Source organism: Acomys minous (assembly GCF_964271855.1).
Source record: "Acomys minous genome assembly, chromosome: 15".
NCBI classification, from domain to species: Eukaryota; Metazoa; Chordata; class Mammalia; order Rodentia; family Muridae; genus Acomys; species Acomys minous.
In genome coordinates this window covers 66,715,387-66,740,000 of record NC_140497.1, presented here as the reverse complement: position 1 = coordinate 66,740,000, position 24,614 = coordinate 66,715,387, and the positions used below count along the sequence as shown (strand labels likewise).

Below are 24,614 nucleotides of genomic sequence, written 5' to 3'. Positions count from 1 at the left end.
ATTCATCCTATATGGTGTCACTCTGCTAAACTAAAATCTGTATGAATGTGAACCGGAATGTAATAGGCTTGGAGATTACTGTTTCCAGAACTGGGAGATAATAAAAGCACTCTGTTCTTTTTTTGCTTTGGAATTTCAGATAAGAGTACTCATAATATCAGAGATAAAAAAGAGAGAGAGAGAGAGAGAGAGAGAGAGAGAGAGAGAGAGAGAGAGAGAGAGAGAGAGAGAGAAAGCAAGAAATAATTCCAATGCAGAAAGCAATGCACAACTCTGCAGCAATTCTCGAAAGTGTTATATATAGAAATCAGATCAGTCATTGTCTTCGAGCCTGCTAAATAAAACTAGAGTGCTGGAATGGCATGCCACTTGACCTCTTGGGGCTCCCATGGCAGTATTTAACTGGTGCGAAGAGAGCACTCTTGCAAGTGTCTCCTGTTTGCACGCCAGATTCCCCTGCCAGTTCACACGATGTTCAAAAGGAACAAGTCCCTGGAAGGCAAGAGGGAATTGTTATTCCAGGGACTCCCACAGTCCACAGTGAAGAATAATACAAGAAGTTTCCACGCTCTGTCACAGCTTGTACTCTCAGCAGGCCCGCTAAAAACAACTCCAGCAGTCAAACATTCCAAAACGACCCACTTCGAGATTGAAATACTGGATGCTCAGACCAGAGAGCAGATATGTATTGTGGATAAGGTAAGCTTTATTTGTCTTTTTAAATGTTTCTTACTAAGGTCAAGGTGAGTGACTTTACGATTAGATGAAAGGACATTGCTGAATCCATTTCTAAAATTTTCAAACTTACTTCTTTAGTGAACAAGGAGATGCCTTATATACCGCAACAAGAAGAAATGTCTGCTGCCTTTACGTATTCACCTTAAAATAATCAATTTAATTAATTAATTAATTAATTAATTAATATTTCTAGCACATTTCCTGTTGTACTGCTCATAATCCAGAAGTAAAACATTTAGAACAAAGCACAGATTGCATAAAATACTTTCTTTTAATGTGTTTATAGCAATAAAATATACCCCGTCTTATAATAGAAACTTTTAATGTAGAAAACAGAAAAGAATGCTTTCAAGAATGCTTCAGTCTGTATATCTTAGATTAGAAAATTGAAGTAAGAACATGTGCTCGTTAGAGATACAGGTACTTGTAACATATGACGATATGTTTTTCATAAATTTGAAAAGACAACTTCAATTCATTACAGCATTGATTTTTAAAGTTACTTATTTTGTTCCATAGAAGCACCATTTGTTTTTGTTCCTCTAAACAAAATATCCAATCACTTATTTAACCATGGTGCAAGTGGATGCTAGGTAAGAGCACTGTTCACTACTCTTCATAGCTCTCAAAAATATCATATGTTTTCAATTTTAAAGCTCGTAGTAGTATGGATATGTTACAAATTGGGCAAAATTACTTTCTTTTAGGCACTTAATAAATATTAATATATTATATTTTAATACAGGTCACAAGTAACAAGGAGACTGCAATCATCTATTTGCATATGATTGCAATCTTATACATCTATATTTCTTTAAGTGAGAAATGTGTTTTATATTAAAGAAAAATTGCTAAATAGGTTTTATATAATCTGTTTCTGTTTAATAATAAAATATGTCCCTTTATTTCGGAAACAATGAATTCAAGATTGAGAAAGTTGTTAAAAGTTTAAATCTCATGTAGAAAGAGCTGACAGTTGCAATATTTTATTATGAAATGAATGTGTTATGAAATGTCTCAGTGCACAAGGGTGAATCAATCACCCAGAGTTCTTGTCTTAAATTGATAAGAAATTTATATACTTGCTAATTATTGTTTCATAACTGATATATATTGAAGAAATGAGAATAAATTTCACTTACATAGTTATTATTAAGTTGAAAAAAAAGAAAAAGTCAGAAAACTACTCTCTTAGGAATTTCACACTTAAACTGTAAAAATTTCAAGACTTGGCTTTGTATTGGTAAAATTTCATAGAAACATCTATAATAATAAGGGATTGATTTCTGATTCCTCACCACCCCATTTTATTTCCTTTCATTCATCCACCTTTTTACACCTGTTGTCCTACTGTTCTTTTATTTTTTTCCCTTCCTTACTGAAAAGTTAACCTAGATCACAGCACATGTTATGCCCTCACGTGCTACAAGCTACCATACCCACACATGCTGTAGGATTTTTGACTAATTAAATTAAGTCTCTGTTTTATATTGAGGAGATTGAGGAGGGATTTTTGTTGTGTTTGGTTTTTTATTTTTGTTTTCCTTTTGGTTTTTGTTTGTTTGTTTTATTTTATATCATAATTTGGTTCCATAATTATGAAGGTGCATGAAAGAAAACAGATATGGGTAAATGTACGTTTTTGGTTGTTCTTTAACAGAACTGGGAGTTGCAGCATCACCAGTGCAGCAGTGGCAAAGACTGCTGAAACCCATCCTTACAATCATGCTGTTACAGTGGGTTTGCAGCGTGTTCTGTTATTAATCAGTTAGAAATCTTCTCAAGACATGTGTGGCGAATTCCAACAAGATTTCATTTCTATAGTATTTCTTTGGTGATTATAAATCTCCGCTGATTCATCATCACCCAACTCATATGGTACTTGTGATCAAACCTACCATCTATCTGTCTATCAAGCATCATCATCACCATCATCTTATTTGTATCTGTGTCATTTATAGGTATGCCTAGTTTAGTATATCTGAAGCTAATAATATATGGGACATCTTAAGATAGTGCCTTATACGTATTATGAACCAAGTTATTTTGAATTATACTCATGATTTGGAGAGACATATTTGTCCATATAAACTTTAAGAAAAATGGCTAACAAATTTAGTTTTATTACTTTATGTTTCTGATTTGGGGTGATATTTGATATCTTTAGATTAAAATGATATTTTCAAATGCCATGAATGGACTCTGTGTAGATCTTGCACTAATTAGCTTGCCTGGAGATCTCCTAGTAAATAAATGGAAACCATCTTCAAATAATTCTCCACATACTCATGGCAGTCCTGACTCATCTCTTAATCTCATGCCCCACACAATCCATCTACTTGACAATACCTTCAAAGTATATCCAGACTCTGACAAATCCCTGCCACTTCCACTGCCAGTTTGCTTAAATCTTCACCCGGCATTTGTCATTGTCACCTACAGTGTGTTCCCCACATAGCCACCAGAGCTAGCTGTTAAATCGTGTCAGATAACACACTCCACCTGGTAACTAGACCATGCCTTCATTTTAGTTTTCACTGTCACATTTTCTCACACGCTGTTCCTAATGTTGAAACTTCAATAGCATCCAATATACCCCCTTTCTCCTATTCTCTCCAGATGTTACTATATAACACTATTTTTCCTTTAATTTTATTATTTGGTCTGACTATATTATGTTGAATTTACAAACTGAGAGGTTTTATTGATTTTTTTTTCACTTCAGAACCTTCTGCATTTCAGTTAATGCTTGGTACAGTTTTAATCAATATGTGTTTACTAAATACCACCCATTTAAAGTTAGAAAGTGAATATTGTTCTCTTGTTCTGGAGTGATAGTTCTAAATTGGAGCAGTATAAAACAAGGATATGCGACTTGCTGTTTTCCAGTTATAATTAAAGTAAATGTAAATCTATTCCCACACAAAGACATTTCCTTACATAATTCCATCAAAGATCTCTTTGTTTTCCCTAAAGATGGTTAGATAAAATTTATCTTTAAATTTGTATAAAATTACTCAGGGAAGAATTTTATTCTGATGTCAAAGACTGTCCTTTGTTTACTTAACAAATTTTTTATGAACGACTAAACTAATACAAATAAGTAAGGTGATACAATGAAGAATTTTGAAATAGGTTGTTAAGTGTCATTCCAGAACAATTACTGGAACATCAACACATAAGAAAATGCGTACAAATCTATTTTATGAGAATGGTGAGTTATTAACAGTTAGCTCCTATTGCTGTCTCGTCTATTTAAAAATATCAAAAGCTTATCTGCGCTAAGTCTTTTCTTTGTGAGCAGAGCAAGAACATAAAGCTCTGCTAGTGATAGATAGTCCAGTGTCCTCCAATTCTGTTCTCCTTGATCTTTATTCAAAAAGAAGGCCCTTCCTTTTCTTTTATTCTTATGTTTACACTTTGACACAACAAACCCTTTGTAAAGACTTGGTAGGAAAAAAACTACAAACACCCGTCCAATGGTTCACAAATGAGCTACTGTTATAGAATCATAGAGATGATAATAGAATTAGGTTGCCTTATAAAGAATGTCTTTAAATAGTTTATCCTAAGTTCTGAAAATTCTTAACTGTGAGTAGTGCCACTTTAAGTCTTGCAACTTACAACCAGCATCTTAGTTTCTTCATTGAATCTGCTTTAAGATGTATATGGAATTTTCCTTATACTGACTTATGGCCTTTTCCCCTGAATTCCACAAATGTCTTCATTTATTTTCTTTTACTTTTTACCAGCATCCCCAAGCTCCTTCTTCTCTCTCCTACAATTAGTCCTTTCTCCTTCATTCTGAGTCTTCTTCCCTCCATTTTCTATGATATAGAATGAGACAACCAGCTGCTTATGAATATTTAATTCAGATAGATCAGAATGTTATTGGAAACCTGAGAGAGTTTTTTAGTTGGTTATTTTCAAACATATATCTTTCCTAAAATGGAGTAGTATAATTTACCCTTTATAGTATAGGAAAGACTAAACTATGCATCTTCCCTACTATTTGAGGAAGATGAAGGGTCTTCTGTGGTTTATGCTTTTACATATGTGAAATAAAATAGCTTAATTAAATTGTAAACATGAATAAAACATAAGCCTTACATCATTATAACTATAAATTCAGACTTTGTATCTCTTCAATTTACTTTATTGAAAATAGATTCTGCTCAGAAATTGTACATCCCCACTACATTTTCCCCTCTCACCTTTCCTCCCAGACTATACCCATGTCTGCTTTCCCCCAGATCCAGTCCCAATATTTTTCTTCAGAAATTAGTAGGCCTCCAGGAGACAACAACCAGAAAACACACACACACACACACACACACACACACACACACACACACACACACACAAAAGATACACTAAGACAAGCTGAAACCCAAGGTGACAAAAAAATATTGAAAAACATAGTTCCATTTTAAAGTTCTATACATTTTTATTTCATAGATAACACTAGTATATTTATGGCTATAATGGGCTGCTTTGAGAGGTGTATGCGTTGCGGAAGAGTATATCGGTCTAATTGGCATATCTATTACTACATATCTTAATCATAGTTTTGTGTGAGGAACATTTAAAAAGAGTCTTTTAGTTATTTTTAACTTCTGGAACTTTATTACTAAGTATATTCAGCTTCATCTGGAAAAATATCCAGAATATTTTTAATGTTAACAACTGTTTTTTATTAATTTATTCAAATTATATCTCAATTGTTATCCTATCCCTTGTATCCTGCCGTTCCTCCTTCCCCTACCACTTTCACCCTATTCCCCTTCCATAGATCTATGACCACGGGGGCCTCTCCCCCACTATGTGTTCATAGACTATCAAGTCTCATCTTGGTACCTGCGTATTCTTCCTCTGAGTGCTATGAGCCTCCTCCCCCTGACCAAGAGAAAGTTGTCAAATATGAGCCACCAGAGTTCATGTCAGAGTCTAACTGTTTAAATTCAATTTTAAACACATTGAACCACCAATATTTCCTTTCTCCATTGATCGATATCCATAAGCCCCATCTTCACAAGTTTTGTTATTACACATAAGTTATTATTGTGTGTATTTAACGAAATTACATCCACATTTACATTTAAATATATTATCATGTAAGGAAACATTTTATTATTAAATTATCTACTGCCTATTATTATTTTCTAATATTTTTTATGTATGTTAGAGAAACACGCCAATACAGTCTACATATTAGGGTGCTGTCTTAAGGCTCTCTGTACTGACATGTATGGAAATGAAAATTGGTTACTTATTTATAAGTAGTTACTTCCTGCAGTAAGTGTTCAATTGATGTATTGTGTGTTTAGGAAAATAGCTTAGGTCATACAATTCTAATTATTATCTTCTAAGAGTGCATTTGATGTGGAAAATAAGTACTAAAGATAATGACAGGAGTAAAGTGAGCGGCAGGGTATTCAGGAAGCACATGACTGTGTGAAGCAGGAATCCTTCTTCCAGAACTAATATTTATGTATGTATGCTGAAGAGTGGATAGTGACCCAAGTGGAAAGAAATTAAGTGATATGGCAGACATCTAGGTAGTAGACACCTTATTATATGTTTGGTTGACCATGGTGCTGGGTGGAGAGGGTGCAGACAAGACGCTGGTTTGCTTCCTGGAACCGCTCATTCCAAAATAGAGACTGATAAACTTTACTGTCTTGAATGGTAGTTTCTTGTTTGTTACTTTTCTTCTTTCTCAGACAAGTAGAAAGCACTACATGAACACAAGCGCGTGTATCACACCCACATATGAAAATAACATATTAAAAATAGAGAGAACACTGTAAGTAGGGTTTGCACAAATGTTGTGATGTGCTTTGTGGAGTTTATCAGAGTATGTTAGGTGGCTGTTGGAGGGTAAACTCTGTCTATAACTGGTTTAGGGATCAATAAGGAAGGGCTTTTTGTTGGAAAGTCTATTTTGGATATAAAAGTTTTTCAATCTTCCAATCTTCTCTTATTTAATAATATTAATTTATTTTTAGTATGTATATACTTCTCTCTCCCTCCTCTGTGTGTGTGTGTGTGTGTGTGTGTGTGTGTGTGTGTGTGTGTGTGTGTATACACATGGGTGCAGGTGCTTGTGGAGACCAGAGGTTTTTCAGATTTCTTAAGGTGGAGTTACATGTAATTATAAACTACACTGAATGGGTAGTGAGAACCAAACCAGGGTCATATACAAGGGTAATATGCTCTCTAAGGACCAAACTATCTTTCCAGTTCCCACTCTATCCTCATGATTCTGTCATTTCTTCAGCGTTGATGCCACCAAAATCAGTATTACTGATCTGTAGACTGTCGCTTAGTTCTGTTGACAGTGTCTCTTTCTTTACAGAAGCTTCTCAGCCTCATGAGGCACTATCTCAGAAAAACTGGGACTAGGGCTTCCTTAAGACCCAGTTATTCCACTCCTTGGAATATACCCCAAAGAAGCTCCAGCACACAACAGGGACATATGCTCAACCATTTTCATAGCAGCCTTTTTCATATTAGCCAGAACATAGAAACAGCCTAAGTGTCCCTCAGTAGAAGATTGGATAAAGAAACTGTGGTACATTTACACTATGGAATACTACTCAGCTATTAAAAAATAAGGAATTTCCAACATTTGAACAAATGGATTGAGCTAGACATGATAATAATGAGTGAGTTAACCCAGAAGCAGAAAGACTCAGATAGTATATACTCACTTATATCTGGACACTAGCCCAAAGGGCATGTCCCATGAAAGTCTTCACTTATCAGGAAAGTAGGACAGAGGGGAGGGCATCCTATTGGGACTTTAGGTGAGAGAAGTATGGCAGAATGGGGAAATAGAAGGATCAAGAGGATTCTAGAAACCTACAAGTAAAACATTATGTCAGGCAGATCTGGGCCCAGGGGTCCTGCTCAAACTATGGCACCAACCAAGGACAATACATGCAGTAAACATCGAACTCCTAACCAGATCTACCCAATGGACAAGACATTCTCCACAGTTGAGGTGAGAGTGGGGTCTGACTTTAACACAAACTCTGGTGCCCCATTTTGACCATGTCACCTGCATGGGGAGGCCTAGTGGCCCTTGAGGAAGGATAGCAGGTTACCAAGAAGAGACTTGATACCCCATGAGCATATACAGTGGGAAGAGGTCCCCCTCAGTCACAGTCATAAGGGAGGGGAGTAGAGGGAAAATGGGAGGGAGGGAGGAATGGGAGGATACAATGGATGTGATAATTATTGAGATGTAATATGAATGAATTAATAAAAATATCAGTATTGCATAGGGAAACTTTGCACCTAGGGATGTTTGTTTGTCAGCTTGAGCAACAATTTGGGTGTCTCTGGAGAATGTTCCCTATGTGCTAACCCAGAGGAAGTACTCCTGAGATTTCATTATGATTATATAGGCTATTATTAATCACAGATAATCTTTCAGTCTACCTAAGCAGCATCTTTTCTCCCAGAAAAGCAAATGTTTCATTTCCAAAGGCTCCCCTTTCAAATATATAATATAAATGGTTTTCATAAAGACTCAAAGGAATCCCAAATTTCCCTCTAAAACATCTTGAGGCAGGTCTCCACTGTCTTCATTTCCTTGACCATTCTATCTTCAAAGTTTCCCCAGGACAGACAATTAGACTCTTAACACTAAACAGCCTATTCATCCAAAAGGATGCAAATCCTTCCACAATCTTCCCTAATTCTATCCCATTAATACCCTACTTCCTGTTCCTCATTATTGTTCTAGTTTGCTTTCTGTTACTATGGCAAAACAAAAACAAAAACAAAAAGCAAAAAAACACTTGCTAAAAGGAAGTTAGGAAAGAGTGGGTTTATTTCATCCTATAGCTTAATTCTGTCATCAGTGGAAACCAAGGCAGGTACTCAAGCAGGAAGCATGAAAGGACACTGCATACTGTTTAGTTTCCATGGCTATAGCTTACTCAGCTTACTTTCTTAGAGAACCCATGACCACCTGCCCTGAAGTAGCACAGTTTACAATGGGCAGGGTTCTCTCCCGTAATAATCCTCATATCAAGGAAATCCCTGAATACATACTCACCAGCCTATCTGACTGACAGAATTCCTCAGTATAGGATCTTTTCTTCCAGTGACTACAGTTTGTATCATATTGACAAATCTTAACCAGCACAGAAGCCTAGAATCCAAGTAGAGACTGATATTTATACTAAACACATTAAACTCATAGGGATGTTACACTGCAGGTTGCTGTGTGACATCTGTGTTCACAAATGCCTTAATTTTATACTATTAGAAGTACATATACATATACATACACACACATATAAAAGAATATATAATATGTATATCTTATGTAATAAAATCACAGATAATCCACACAGTCTTAAATTATCCATAATTATAATAATTTATATTTGGCCACATACTTGTCCTAACTGAGTAGCTATATGATAAAAATTAAATATTTCCCAGTTAAAATAGCATAAGAAGGTATACTCAACTTTGTTGAACCAGTTATTGTCAGATATTTCCAAAAATAATTCTCAGTGCAATAATCCTAATAATTTTCATCCTTTACTTTATTTTCTCCTTCCTTCTCTTTTTCTTCTACCTTTCTAACCTGCTTTATGTACTTTTTTCAATAGTATTTACTCATATTATAATAGGCTCTTCATTGCAGATTTAATCAGCTATAAATTAAGACAGAGAAAGAGCCTCTGTAAAGTGCATTTATAGTATACATGCAGAGTTTTTATTGTTATTTTTCTCTAAAAGCTAAAGCATACCAATTATTTACATATCATTTGTCATACATTAGGTATTTGAAGTAACTGAATGGTGGATAAAATTAAATGAGAGGAATGGCATGGATGGGGTCTTTGGGAACACCAAATCCACAATCCATAGAATATTATTTGATATAAAATCCTGAACACCAATGTCTGCTGATAGGTGAGGACGTTCTGGAAACCAAGCAGTGGAAGGCTGCTTACTGAGTGTCTGCCAGAATTGAGTCACTGTCTTAGGCCCTGTCTTGAAAATCACACCAAACCAAAGAAATTCCGTACCCCTAAGATGTTTCCATTATTACAACTGATAATCACATGTGAATAGCTCCACACAAGTAAACATAATACAGTTTTTTTTTTTTAGAAGCATGAACAAGTATTTGATGAGTTCACCTAGAGTAATACCCCATCCGCACCCTGTTTTGAGGGTAAGTGAGGACAAATTTTAGGTCTTTTTATTATTAGGGTTTATTATTATTAGTGGTTCTACCACTGAGACAAAACCTCAACCCTAGACTGTCATTTTATTTTCCAGACAATTTTAGAATAGCTTTAGACATCTCTTCAATTTAATGTTTCCAACGTCTCCAGAACATGGAAATGTCATCAGGGAGGATATCTTTGACACTAGTGACACTTTCCTAAAAGAACAATTATCTCCTCTACGTATTCTACTCTGTTGACAGACGCCATAATGCAGCAAAGAGACCTTAGATGAGGTTAGACAGGAAAGCCAAAGCCAAGTAAACATTCTTATCCACTTAATAGCTTTTCACGCACAGAGATCAGGCTCCAAACCACTATCATGTCTTCCTGGTAGATTTTCAAGAGGAATGTTATCCAATAATCCCTGTTGATGTGATAAGTCAAGGATGTAACCCAGTCCCACCTATTTTACAGAATGATGTGTTTGAATGTCTTCTCCTTTTCAGAGATTCATTTTGAACTGTCTTTTCATTTGGTATTGTTCTTTCTTTCAACTAAAACATGGTATTTCTGTTTTCATTCTCTTTTCACATTGTGTAAAGCAGGAGTTAGTTATTAATTGTCCTGTCTTGTTGCCACTTAATTTTTCCACATGGTGTGCTTTTCAAACTTTGAAATGAACGTTTAAAATTATTTCATGTTTGAATGCTTCTAACTTTGCAATTATCCATTATTTGATTTTGAAAGTCATAATCTAGTTAGCAATTTTTTCCTAGCAAAGCATTTGATAAAGTTCTGTCTTAATGGTCATTTATTTGTCTATATAAGTCTATGCATCACTGAATACCGGTTTATTTCCTCCTTGTCATAATTGTCACTTCATGAAAACAGTTACAATCTGAACTTAATCAGAATTTGAACCCAATTCTATACAGGTGTTAATTCTACACTGAACCTGGGATCTCAAATTATTTTAATTTCTCTATTTTTTTTTTTTTTTTTAGTTTTCTGCTTAAAGCTGTACTTCTGGTAAAAATTTCACATAATTTGCTAGTATTATTATAGTACTATTTACAATCATATTCATTCAGATTTATGCATTTTTGAAACTTCTAGGGTACATATTTTAAAGAATTTAGCATACATATTATTGCTCAACTATTTGACAAAAACTCATATTTGTTATCAACATAAAAATTGTTATAATATGTAAATGTTTTATAACAGAGAAATCATATACATACATATGAATATATACATATATGAATATATTGAGATAACAGAGAATTCATACTTTACAGCTCATTTTCATGTTTAATTTATTAAGAAATAGTAATATTTTTGGTTTTGAGCCTAGCCTTTAATGGCTGAGCCATCTTTCCAGTCCTAAAATTGTTTTCTGTTATTGAGACAGGGTTTCTTAGGGTAGCCAAGAACTCTCTTTGTAGACCAGACTGATCTGCCTCCTAAGTGCTAAAATTAAAGACCTGTACTATAATTTGATGTTCGGTTATCCTTGATAAGGTTCCAAAAAATTGCCTGAAAGGTAAAAGTATTGAAACATAGTAAGTCCTATGAGGCTTTTATTTAGCAGTCATAAGTGAAAGCTATCAACTTCTTCTCAGGACATGAAATTATTGTTCCTACTTAATTCAATCTGTAACTAAGAGTTCCACTGAACTTTTCATTTTAGTTTTTTATTTCAACTTGTTTTTTTCTCCAAAGTCAGTTCCCTTTATTAAACTGATTTCACAGACCAGAAATACAAAATAAAGGTAGAAATCAGACTCTATTAGGAGCTATGGGCCTGACTTCACACAACCGCAGCTGCAGCCACTTGAGCAGGACAGGAAGCAGCGTTAGCCCGACAGTCAGGAAAGTAGGAAAGCAGGACAAGGACTTGGATCCTTCAATGCGCTGCGAGCAGACGGGAACACACTGCTGCCCAGTCTCTCTCCCATTACAAGGAGCCGTCCTTGCAAAGCTTCGGTGGTCCCCTCGAAGCCTCAGACAAGTAGAAGCCACCAGGAGCAGTTGCTTGGATGGCACAGAATCCAGAGTCTGGTGCCAGCGTGAGTGGGGAGCCTGGAGATGTGACAGGGCAGAGCAATCATCCTCTTCCTCTACTTGTCAGATCCTGAGGCAGAGTCCTCTGAGCTTGGAGGGATACTGGCTAGTTCCTCTTCTTCAGAGACCTTGCTCCTCCGCCTCTTCTTTTTGCTCTTGTTCTCTCCTGGAACTGGAAACAAACTCTTTGCTTTTGAAGCTCTCGCTCAGCTGCCTTGACGAAGACTTGGACGATGAACCCCTAGAGGGAGTGGAGTTTTTTCCCATCTTTGCTTTGACTTTCTTTTTCTTCTTAGACTTGTCCCTTTTAAAGGATTCACCTCTTCCTCCTTCATACTCCATCATGGCCTTTTCATACTCCCTCCGCGCGTCCTCAGCCTTGTGGTCCCACTCCTCTTTCTTCTCTTTGGACATTCCCTTCCAGATCTCGCCTGCCTCTTGGAAAGGTCTGTGATGCTGATGCCAGGATGATGCCACTTGATCTTCTCTCGGCTGGCATTCAGTTACAACATGTATGCAGACATAGGCCTCTTTGGGGCATTTGGATCTTTCCCCTTCTTCACCTCTGACGACTTCTTGCGGCTCTTGTGATCTTTGGCTATCTTGGCCCTTTTGAGCTGTTTCTGCTCTTCTCTTCTCGGTCACTGTCACCCTCATTACTGGAGGAGCTGGCAGAGGCGTTGCTGTCAAACTCCTCTGCCACATCTTCTTCCTCTTTACCAGGGTTGAAGGACTCATCAGTTTCCTCTCCCGACTCGTCACTGCTGTCATTGGCCTTCTCCTCCCGGATCTTGCCCTCCTCCTTCATCCTCTCCAAATAAGCATCGTGCTGGTCTTCATCGGAGTCGACATAATCATCATAGCTTGGGTTCATGCCCTCTTTCAATTCTCTGTTTTTTATGTTGAGCTTCTTTGCATTGACAAAATCAAACAGTGTTCCATATTCCTCCCACTCAATGCTGCTGAAGGTGTACTGAGTGCCCTGCTTGGTCTCGATTTCGAAGTCGAAGGAACGTGTCGTTGTGGTGCCACGGGCAAAGTTGACGAAAGAGATCTCATCCAAGCAGATGTGCACAGGGGGCTTGTGCACGTAGATGAAGCCCCGCTCTAGGGGGTACAGGAGTCCCGAGCTGGCCTTATAGGAGCAGGTGATACACTGGGCCCCTCTGTGTCCTTGGCAGTTGTCTGGGACTGTGATTTTACGGTTCACAAGTGCTTTCATGACCCGGCTGACCATCTCGTAGAGGGATCCTGACATGTTCTTGGTGAGCTGCCCCCCAAAGCGCTTCTCTACTTATTCCTCGCTCATGATGAGGGTCAAGGAGATATCCTCATCCTTGGAGAAGAGGAGGACCAGGAAGTGGTAATGGGTTTGGCCCTGCTTAATAGGTGGATCCAGGCTGATCACAAAGAACATCTGTCTCTGATCTTTGTAGGGCAGCAGGAAGAGACGGAGAGCTGTGGTATAGGGGATCTTGTAGTCGAAGGTCTTGCCATGCGGGTGTAGAAAGGTAGGGTAGATCTGGATATCATAACGACCACGAGGAGTCAAACATTGCAGCTCCTGGAAGATGCAGATGGCATCTCCAGTGGCCTGGATCACATCTGTCGTTGACAGAACGTTCTGGGAAAAGGCCTCTACAGGGTCCACACCATCTTCCTGCGTGGGAGGGACATAAAAGAGCACCTCCATGAGAGACACTCGGCATCGTCATTTTGGTGAAATTCCAGGGTCACCTCATTCTTGCCCGTTGTACACTGGGACACATTGCTTAGGGGTATCTCAAAGACTAGCTGTCCCCCCAAACTTCACTGCCCCCCAGTTCCAGCCCTTCACACACAGATCCTTCTCCATCAGCTCGAGGCGATAGCGAGTTTTGAAGAAATCAGAGAGTTTCTCAAACTCCGATTCTCAGAAGCCATCGTTCTTGTAGACATGCCCATTCTTTGTGAGCAGTTTAAGGCCGTGGTCCAATGCTACCAGGCGCCAGATGCCTTCCATCAACTTCCCAGCCTGGATGTTGTCCACTTTGCCCGTCTTGCTGTTCTTAAAGATGATACCCTGACGGCTCAATCGCAGCCTCCCATCATTCATGGACCCTTTCACCTCCTAGAAGATGTCGTTGAACTCCAATGTCTCTACCATGTTCACCCGTGGTGGCCTGAGTGCGGAACCCTAGGCTGCACCAGAGAAAACGAACCGTTTTCTGGGAGCTGGGTCCCAGTTCCTGGTTAGGTGTACAAGATGCTCAGCATGGTGGGAATCTCTTTGAGCTGCAGCCTCATGACCGCACAGCCCTGGCGGTGGGCTCAGGAGGACTTGGGGAGAGTGGTAGGGATGCTGGGGAGGAGATGGCCTGGGAAGCTTCCCCGCGTCCCACCACCAGAAGTCACACACATACCATTTATTTCAACTTTTTAAACTTTTATTTATTTTCCTTTATTGCTTCAATTTCCTTATAAGATTATATTTTTATATACTGAATTGAATTGCTTCCCCCATTTCGTTCCACTGTTTGTTATTTTTATGAAGTTTTCTTTGAAGTACTTATGCATAATGTCTTTGAAGTCCTTGACCCCATTTACAATTCCTATTTTGAAGTGCTTGTAATTTGCTTCAGCTAAGTTAGATTTTCAGAGAATATTAAAATATATTTTTTGAGGAAGCATATTATATTCTTTGTTTGCTATTTTTGTTTTTGGGCATGTATCTTTGTATTTGGAGTTGAAATATTTATGGTGTTCCTGGTGGTGTATGTATGTTCAGTTCTTTGATTGGTATTATCCAATCTGAAACCCTGTGTGACTTTCAGTTTTGGGATTTCTTGAGTTTTTAATATTCAGATTCCAGCTGTTCACAGTTATGAAGTGCTGGTTGGAAATCTGGGTTTATACCTATGCAGTCCCAGGTCAGCTAAGTGTGTTGTAATGGTTGTAAGATATTAGTTAGGAAAATTGTGATGACTCTTGAGCTTTATGTAGTAATGTTTTGGATTCAGCTCCATGGAACAGGGAAAGGGCATACCAAGGGCTATCCGTTCTTCTAACCCAGATGGCAGTGAGTCTCAAGGTAATAAAGTGACCTGGAAAAGGGAGTGGAAGTGGGCGGCAAAGCAGCCTATTATTAGTGATTGGTACCCTAAGAGGATGAGAATGGAGGAAGTAAAGGAGAGAACAAATAACTTACACTGTCTTCAACCAAATTTGGTAGCCATGAGGGACCCTAGAATATAAGTGTGTCTGATTCAGTAGGGGGTTGTCACAAAGAAAAGGGGAGGATGGCCAAGAAAGGGAACAGATGAAGATATAAGGGGAGTTTCTCTGTACCAGACTTGGGAGCAGAGTCCCCAAGGGAAGGGCTTGGCTTGGGAGGAGCAGTGAGGCATTGGCAGTAGAAAGTATAAGAATAATGATGGCAATTAGAATGGAGGATTGGAAGGAGAGTACAAGTAGCCTACCTAGGTCCTCACCAAGGGTAGTAGCTGTCGCTAATATAAATACCTTTACTGTAGTAAAAATATTGGTCAAAGTCTCATCAAGCAGAAAAGATAAGGTGAAAGAGAAATATTTATTTAACTGCAGTTTAAGTATAATGCAATGTGTTTGTGCATTATTTTTATACGTAATTTGAACTAGTAAAAATATCCATATTTACAAGTCAAACCAACATGATAAACATGACCACATATAGTCAGGATAGATCTCCCCAATCTTCTAAACATACTGGAGAAAAAAAAATACAGTTGTAATAAGTGATAATTAAAATGTATTTTCAAGGACTATTCATAAGTAAGTGTAGTAAATGAGTGGTGAAAAGGATTTTGAACTGAGAAATTTGATATGAACAGAAAGTCCGGAAGCACATATGATGACTTGATGGATTCAGATAAAAGTGTCAGCTTCAAGATTTTCCCAATGTAGGTAAATAATGAAATTGTATTCTTTTAAAATAGGTTATTTTCAGTAATTACAGCTAAAACTGTTATATAGTGTACCCTGTAAGTGTTTTAGTGCACCTTGTATTCAGTTGAGAATTCTTGTGAAATATTTTAGCATAAAGTCATTAATGAGATCATATGAGTCTCTGGTCTCATAACACTCTTAAGTATTATAAAATTTCTAATTTATTTTTAGTACAAGTCAAATTCACATCATTTATCATCTTTTTCTCAATAAATCATTTTGCCTTGTTTTAACTGTTTATATTTTACTCTACCTTCTGTTTATGGTTGAAGACAAAAGCCTAATATTTTGAACAGATGAAATTTAAAAAAAATATCTTTAGAGGAATATGTTGCTTGGGCTTAAACTACTATTGCTGTATGTGAATAAAATTTGTTAAGTAGTAGTATTAACTGTTATATTACCTGTTAAGGTCAAATTTAAAAGTTGTTCAAAAATATAAATTTGCTGATATTTTACCAATATTTTCTTAAATATTTGTACAGAAGAAATTAACATGTTTATCTTATAATTGTTTTTGCTTCTTTCAGGTATCTCAAACCTCAACCATTCATGATGTCAAACAAAAGTTTCACAAAGCATGTGAGTTTAATGTATCTATTAAAATATATGTTAACTTATTTTCAAATTGGCTCAAATTTATCTTTAAGAACATGCTGGGTCAAATAGAACAAATACATGGACCCTATATTTTAGAATAATGATCATTATTAATTTAGCATATAGTAATTATTGATTATAATGCTTCTCATATTTGATAAATTTTTTTGGTTGCTTAAATATACAACATGTTTTTGTCAGTACTGTGCATGGAACGTCACTCCATATACACAGGAGCCATGTACTTATCCACTGTATGATATCCCAAGAATAATCTTCAACTTTTCAGTAAAAGCTTATATAAAATTATTTTAAGGCTGATTCAATGTTCTTTTTTGTAAGAAACTTTTTAATATGTGAAGGCATTAACTGAATAAATATTTCTTTCATATTACAATAAAACACTAGAAAAGGATTTTATTCCACTTATTTAAATCAGTTAAATTTATTTCACAGATAAAATGTTTTACAAAAATTATAAATGATATTGCATAAAGTTCTAGATAGATAACTTAGTCTTGTAAACAATCTCCCTAAATTTGCATGAAATATTCATATTTTGTATATTTATAATTTAAATTATAGCTTTTACAATGAAACTCATTCTAATTGTCAAACAGTAAAAATAGAATTACTGGAAATATGACCTTTACTATTTTATTAAAATTCTTCTGTAATTAAGGAAATTAAGTCAATGGTAGAGATATTTTTTAAGTGGATGTCTATATAGATGCATAGCTCCCTTCTGTTATGAAGTTTCTTCTTCAGTATGGTGCATTTATTATTTATAAACCTATGTTGATGCATCATGATGTGCCAACAATGTGAGGCTTAATATATATCATTATATTTCACCCTAATCCTTATTTTAAGATGAATTTTTAATAATTCTTTGTTCAACAGAACATGTGTTTTGAGGGAAATATTCAAACTCATAAGCTAATATACTAATTCATTTTATTAAAAATTTAACATAAAACCAATAGAATAATTAAATTATTCTTTTACGAGAAATAGAATTTACTAAAGCATAGATTTATATATAATTATTTTCATGATATGACTAGTTCAGTGACAATGAAAACAGTAACATGATTCTCAGAAAAAGACACATATAGAAGATTCAATATACATTGTAAGAAACAAAATGTATAACAACACATTATAATTAGTAAATAAATCTAATATCTATAAATATTTTGGAGTATTTGATTACAATATATTAAGAATCATATATGAGAAATATAATTATTGTAAAAGTGCTTATCATTCAAGTTGCTTTATGAAGATGAGCTTTGATATTTAACCTTAAAGACATGGAGGATTTGGATACACTTAAAAATGAGTGATGACCAAACATGTAAACCCAAGGAAGGGTTTCACATGTTTTACATAGGTTTCCTAGATTCATTTTCTAGAACCTACTTGATAGTTAAATTCACTGTAATTATGTGCCAATATTTTCTAAAATATGGAATTCTTTGGCTTTTTAATTTTAAAACACAAAATTATTTTTTCACCCATTGGAAATGGCAGTACAGGTCCTTGAAGCCTTTCACTCAGAATTCAGAAACATGTGGTTGTTGTTTTCCAAGCCTCCCTGGGCTAAACAGTGAGAAGTTTGAGGAAAGTTGTTTTTATGTAATTACAAAATCTATGTAGGTAATTACCCTCGTTATTCACACAGGATCCCGTTCTTATTCTATGTGCATTTGTTTAGGAGTAATACAATCTAAGCATAAAGCACATATCATAGTTAAAAAATAATTGCAGCGCTAAACTTTAGAATGTCAGAAGCTCAGCCACAGGAAATTGTAGCATTTAAGGGAACTGACATTGAAAATGACTTTATAAATAACAATAGTTTGATCAGATTTAATAGCTAGAACAAGACTTGATATTTATTAACTATTATTAATTAATTCTCTTTTATCACTATAGTTCTAATATTTAGCATGTTTATTATGTTTAATAAAATAACCTTGTTTAAACAATACATCTTTAATTTAAAGATAAAAATTATATTCTAGCTTTTGTATATATAAAACACTGTAAACTTTTGACTGTCTTCAGTTTTTATAAATTCTTCTATTATATTAAATTAAATCTTAAGGAATGATTTTAATCCTTTATTATGTTTTTAACACATTAAATGTTACTAATGTGATCCATCTTCAATGATTTGGCCAATGATAACAAAATAAAGTCATGGATTGATTTTTTTTTATCTTACATTCATAATATATTTTAAAATGGGTTACTTACTGTCTTCATTAGGGTTCATATTTATCTGAAGAGGCATGCTGACCACAGCAACATTTATAAAGAAAACATTTAATTGGGGCTCATTTAAAGATTCAGAGTTTCAGTTGATTGTTTTCATTTTGAGAAACATGACTGTATGTAGGCAGACATAGTTTGGAGAAGAAGTTGAGTTCTTCACATTGATCTGTAGGACTGTTGTCCGCACTGAGTGTAGCTTTAGCACATGAGACCTCAAAGACCACACCCACAATGACCTACTTCCTCCAACAAGGCTGTACTAAAAAGGCCACACCTCCTAAGAGTGCCACTCCTTGTTGGACAAATATCCAAACCTGTGAGTCTGTGGGGCCATAGCTATTCCAGCACTACATATTCCCACACGTAACTATAAAGTAGAGAACAGTTATGTGCCTGCTAATTCACAAACTTTAGGGCCTAAACACTTTATTATCTGATACTAAGTTAACGTCTTATGTCTTTTTCGTATTATTTGTCTTCAGGCTTTAGAGTTAAGTTTAAAATTGGAATTATCCATGCCTTAAATAACTAAATGAAGAAATAAACATCTCTTAGCAGAAGAATTTGTTCCTTACAGGAAAATATCTCTGTTTTTAAGTTAATCCATTACCATGTTTACAGTACGACAGCTTTTCATTATGATATTTCCATACACTCATGTAACATACTTTAATAATAATCACTTCTCTATTAGTATTCATTTAAGTTCTAATTTTCCCTTTCTTCTCCTCTCCTCTTCTCCAAGTCTCTCTTTTAGCCTTCTCTCTCTCCTACATAACACACACACATGTGCACACGCACACACACACACACACACACACATACACAACTTATGAGACATGAACACATATGAGAGAGCACACATGACACTTGTGTTTGTAGTATTGACTTATTTCGTGACTATTTTGATCCTTAATTCTATCCATTTCTCTGCACAAGACACATTTTCTTCTGGACGGCCAAGTTATTCTCACTGCATGTGTACCACACTTTCTTCATTGGTATAATGGTCAATGTGAACCTAGAATAATTCCACTACTTGGCTATTGAGAATAGTGTCACAATAAATAAGTACGCAAATGTTTCTGATCTTGATTCTTTGGCATAAGTATCTACCATAGGGTTTTATTCCTGTGAAGAGACACCATGACCAAGGAAACTCTTTTTTTTTTCTTTTTTTTTTTTATTATTAATTTATTCTTGTTACATCTCAATGGTTATCCCATCCCTTGTATCCTCCCATTCTTCCCTCCCTCCCATTTTCCCCTTATTCCCCTCCCCTATGACTGTTCCTGAGGGGGATTACCTCCCCCTCTATATGTTCATAGGGTATCAAGTCTCCTCTTGGTAACCTGCTGTCCTTCCTCTGAGTGCCATCAGGTCTCCCCCTCCAGGGGACATTATGATAGGCAGATTTGGGCACAGGGGTCCTGCTCAAACTAAGGCACCAGCCAAGGACAATACAGGCGGTAAACCTTAAACCCCTACCCAGATCTAGCCAATGGAAGGAACACTCTCCACAGTAGAGTGGAGAGTGGGATATTACTTTCTCACATACTCTGGTGCCTCACCTTTGACCAAGGAAACTCTTATAAAGGAAATTTTTTAACTAGGGGGGAGGGGAGGGTGGCTTACAATTCAGAGTTTTAGGCCTTTAGCCTAATGACAAGAAGCATGGTAAATGCAGGAAGACATTGGTGCTGGGTAGATAGCTGAAAGTTCTACATCTCTACCTGCAGGCAGCAGAAAGTGACACTGGCTTCTGAGACATCAAACCCTACCCCTAGTGACACACCTCCTCCAACAAGACCAAGCTTCTAATAATGTCACTCCCCATAGACCTAGGAGGGCCCAATTTATTCAAACCAGCATAGTATCCATAAAGGGGGTAGCTGGATATTTTGAATGACGGAATTTTTGTTTGTTTGTTTCTCTTTCTTTCTTTCTTTCTTTCTTTCTTTCTTTCTTTCTTTCTTTCTTTCTTTCTTTCATACTGATTTTCACAGCACCTGAACCAGGCTAATTGCAAAAATTAGAACATAAAGTCTTCTCTTTTTACAGAGCGGCAGCATTTTGTTTTCTTGGTGAACTTAGGGTTAGCCAAAGTGAGAAGGAATTTTAATGTAGTTTTGGTTTACATTTCCTTGATAGTTACCGATGATAATTAGGTAATTGATTAACCCCACCTACCTAATTTTAAAGCTTTGTAGTGTTCTGATTTTGTTTTCTAATTCCTTATTTTGTCCCGGTGGTCTCTCTAGGTTCAGAGTACAAAATTTACCATGACTCAAAATAATTAAAAAATGAATCTAGCCTTTTCCACTTCATTTTTCAGCGTATATTAGGCTACCATCTCAGTATATTATATGCCATCTTTATATCTTGTAGAAAGGTCTATTTAGCAGCCTCAATTTTCAGCTTATTAGATAATCTATCATTAATTCCTTAATTAGGGATTAAATTCAGCTACATAATCTTGGTATGGTCGATCATAATAATCAATTACCTCTTTTTTATGTCATATTTATATGGTATTTACTAATGTGGAGCCTTTAGCATGTCCTGATTCTGTTCATTTTTTCCACTTTTGACAAATACACATACTAGTCATAGCTGACAGGTATATTTTCTCACTTACACAGTTATTTTTTATGTATTGTTCATTCCCTTTTATTTCCAGCCACATCTTCATCCTTTTTGTGATACAAATGGCCCACTGCTGTCTCTATACTTCTGTTATTTTAACTCTTTCTGACTTTAAATATAACACTCTAGCAATCAGTGTTCCCCATTATTTGCCTATCATGTCTTTAATTATCAAGATTCCTCATACATATATTTCAGTTTCTTAAAAAAGCTATGAATTATTCATCCTTATTTTTCACATGCTTAATATCTGGTTATTCAAAAATACAAGTTCAATATATAAAAACTTGTGCTTTACAAACAAATTACTAAAAATAATATACTGCTCCTGGAGATCACTTGGTTATTTGTATTTGGAAAAAATACAGAAGATAGGGGCTGATTTTGACTCTAATAGTTAATTCTATGCATAAGCAAATGGGCAGGCTTGGTGAGGGCCTTGAATGTGAGAGGGCTGACATACTTGAATTCACTAAGAATATACATTGTGTGAACGTAATTCGCTGCTTTTTAGACAGACTATTGCTTTTAGATGTTCATTCTTATAGTCATAACACACGTTTTGAATACCCAAAGTTAAAATGTTGATACATTTGTGATGTGGATGTGTCTGTCTAAAATACTGTTCTGTATTGCTCTTCTTGAACTAGACATATTCAGTCCCAAACCAACATGCTCAGGCTTTTTTTTTTTCTGGCCATTTAATAAGCAAGCTTCAGTAAATAACTTTTAAGTACTTTATGCTTTACTAATGGACTGACAATTATGAAGTTCACTAGAAAATTTTCTGTTTCTTTACTGCTATTTTTTTTTTTTTTGCTTGAAAATTGTCTAACTACAGACAGGAATGAATTTTTTTAAAAAAAATATTTTCACTTCTGAAAGAAAACTCTGGTATGTTTAGGAATAGATTTCCTGACCTTTCCCTAAATTCTTGATTATATCAGTGATTCATACTGTAGAAAGTGGAGAAATGGATCCTTTACGTACTTGCTCTGAGTGGATTTTCAGATTTTATTCATGTATTTGTTTATTTTTATGTATATACATATTTGCACATGTGCACCATGGTGTGACAGTGGAGGTCATAGGCCAAGTTTTAAGAACGGGTGCACTTTTTACAATATCTGAAACCTGGAGATTGTACTCCTCTTGTCATCAATCTTAGCTGCAGGTACTGTTTCCCCAGAGCTTCATGCTGGTCCCTCAATGGATAACTCATACAATAGCTTTTAGGCTTTGGGAAATTTACATACTCTTCTACAGTATGTTGAATGGTTTAATTTTGCTTTTGTGCTTTATTGATTCTTCTTTACATATGAGAAGAATTGTTGATAAGTTCTGAGGATTTTGGAAATAAGTACATGTGATTTGAAAGAAAAAAATATTAGAATATTTCTTGTACTTGATTAAGAATAAGAAGAGTTCCCTCCTTTATTTTCTTGACTACAAAATTTTCCTGCACCAAACTTAATTCCAGTGTTTGATTTTCTTTTAGTTCTCTTTTTTTCTTAGCAGAAAAATGACATTAAAAAATCAAAATTTTTACTCATATTACTGTTTCTGTGTTACCGAGGGAAAAGGGGAGGAAAGCAGTGTTTATAACATAATATGAAGTAGTCAATGTTAAGTCCCTGATATACACAGACTAGGGGAAGAGAGTTAGTGACTATAATGTATCAGTATACTTCTTACAGTTGAAATTCTATTCTCAGGTTATTTTTCTCCTAAAATTTCTGGGGTTTTTATTGTTTTAATAATTTGTTTTTATTTAATGTACATTGATATTTTGACTGATTTAACGTCTCTGTGAGGATGTTGGATCTCATGTAACCAGTGTTACAACAGTTGTCAGCAGCCACATGTGTGATAGGTATTGAGGAAAGAGCCAGTGCTCTGAACCACCGAGCAATCACTTTATCCCCTAAAGGGCATCATAATTAGGCAACAAGTCAGGGACATCCACTGCTACCACTGTTAGGATTTCATAAGAACACCAATCTACTCAGCCATAACATATATGCAGAGGACCTAGGTCAGACCTTTACAGGTTCCATTTTTCAGCATGTCCCCATGTGTGACACTCAGTTGATTCTGTGGGCTATGTCCTCATCGTATGTCTCTGACCTCTCTGGCTCCTCCCATTCTTTCTCCCTATGCTCTGCTGGGCTCCACCTAATATTTGGCTGGGGGGACCCAGCATCTACTCCCATCAGTTGCTGGATGAAGTCTCTCTGGCCTCTTTGATGATGATTCTGCTAGGTCCTGTGTTCTGCAGACAAGACAAACTGTGGGTGAAAGGTTTTTGTGGCTGGATTAGGGGACCAATCCCTCCACTATAGCAATACACCTGGCTGTTTCAAGAATTTGTGGGAGTGATCCTTCTTTTTCTATGTATTTTCCTGGTCACTGTAGTAGTGAGAACCTTTTAATCTTTTTTTCCACCATATTCAGCTTATTGAGCCTTAAGATTGCATGTGTTGTTGGCTGGAATAATATCTCAGTGGTTAAGAGCACCTGCTGCTCTCAAAAGAATCCAGGTTCAAACTTCAGAAACAACATTGCAGGTGACAACTGCAGTCTCAGAAGATCCAACACCCTCTCACTGACTCTGGTGGCACTGAAGGCAGGTGATGCACAAACATCCATGCATGCAAAACACACATGCACACAAACATGAAGCAAAACAGACGCTTTGAAAGACGGCATGTGTCAGTATTTTTGTGAATAATTTACAAAAAAAGCAGCCTCCTATTGGATTGGATATACTTTGGACACACTTTCCTAGTCATTTTAGTCAATGCTTCCATCACTCACCCTGTGGGGAAACCTTTCAGAATTCATTTAGTTTTAAATTATGGAATATAATCCATCTTAACTCCATCATACTATCATAGTAACTGTGCACTGGCTTTTGAGAAGTTTCAGGCTCCCAGGAGCCTCTCCCTGTCCCAGAGATGCCTTCCACTGACTTCTGGTCCTCTCCAGATCCTCTCTCCTCACCCACTCTCCCTACACCTGATCTTTATTCCCATTGCCCCCTCCTATCCCTCTCTCAACAAATTTCTTCTATCTACTTCAGATGTCTATTTTATTTCCTCTTCTTGGTGAGAC

General features: G+C 36.1%; 1 protein-coding gene and 1 pseudogene across 3 annotated transcripts in view; one reads left to right on the top strand and one right to left on the bottom strand.

Moving 5' to 3' along the window:
• Positions 1–444: 444 nt before the first annotated feature.
• The window catches only part of TECRL (trans-2,3-enoyl-CoA reductase like), an 81,831-nt gene continuing 57,661 nt past the window's right edge, over positions 445–24,614 (top strand). The window contains exons 1-2 of one of the 2 annotated variants that reach the window (XM_084758427.1): positions 445–699; positions 16,502–16,553. In XM_084758427.1, the coding sequence (XP_084614553.1) occupies positions 472–699; positions 16,502–16,553 (280 nt within the window). In that variant the 5' untranslated portion in view covers positions 445–471. The remainder of the gene's footprint in view (positions 700–16,501; positions 16,554–24,614) is intronic. The other variant, XM_084758426.1, reaches the window with a different exon arrangement.
• On the bottom strand, positions 11,649–14,329 carry LOC311584094 (FACT complex subunit SSRP1-like; annotated as a pseudogene). The gene has a single exon. The product of its transcript is annotated as an FACT complex subunit SSRP1-like (transcript).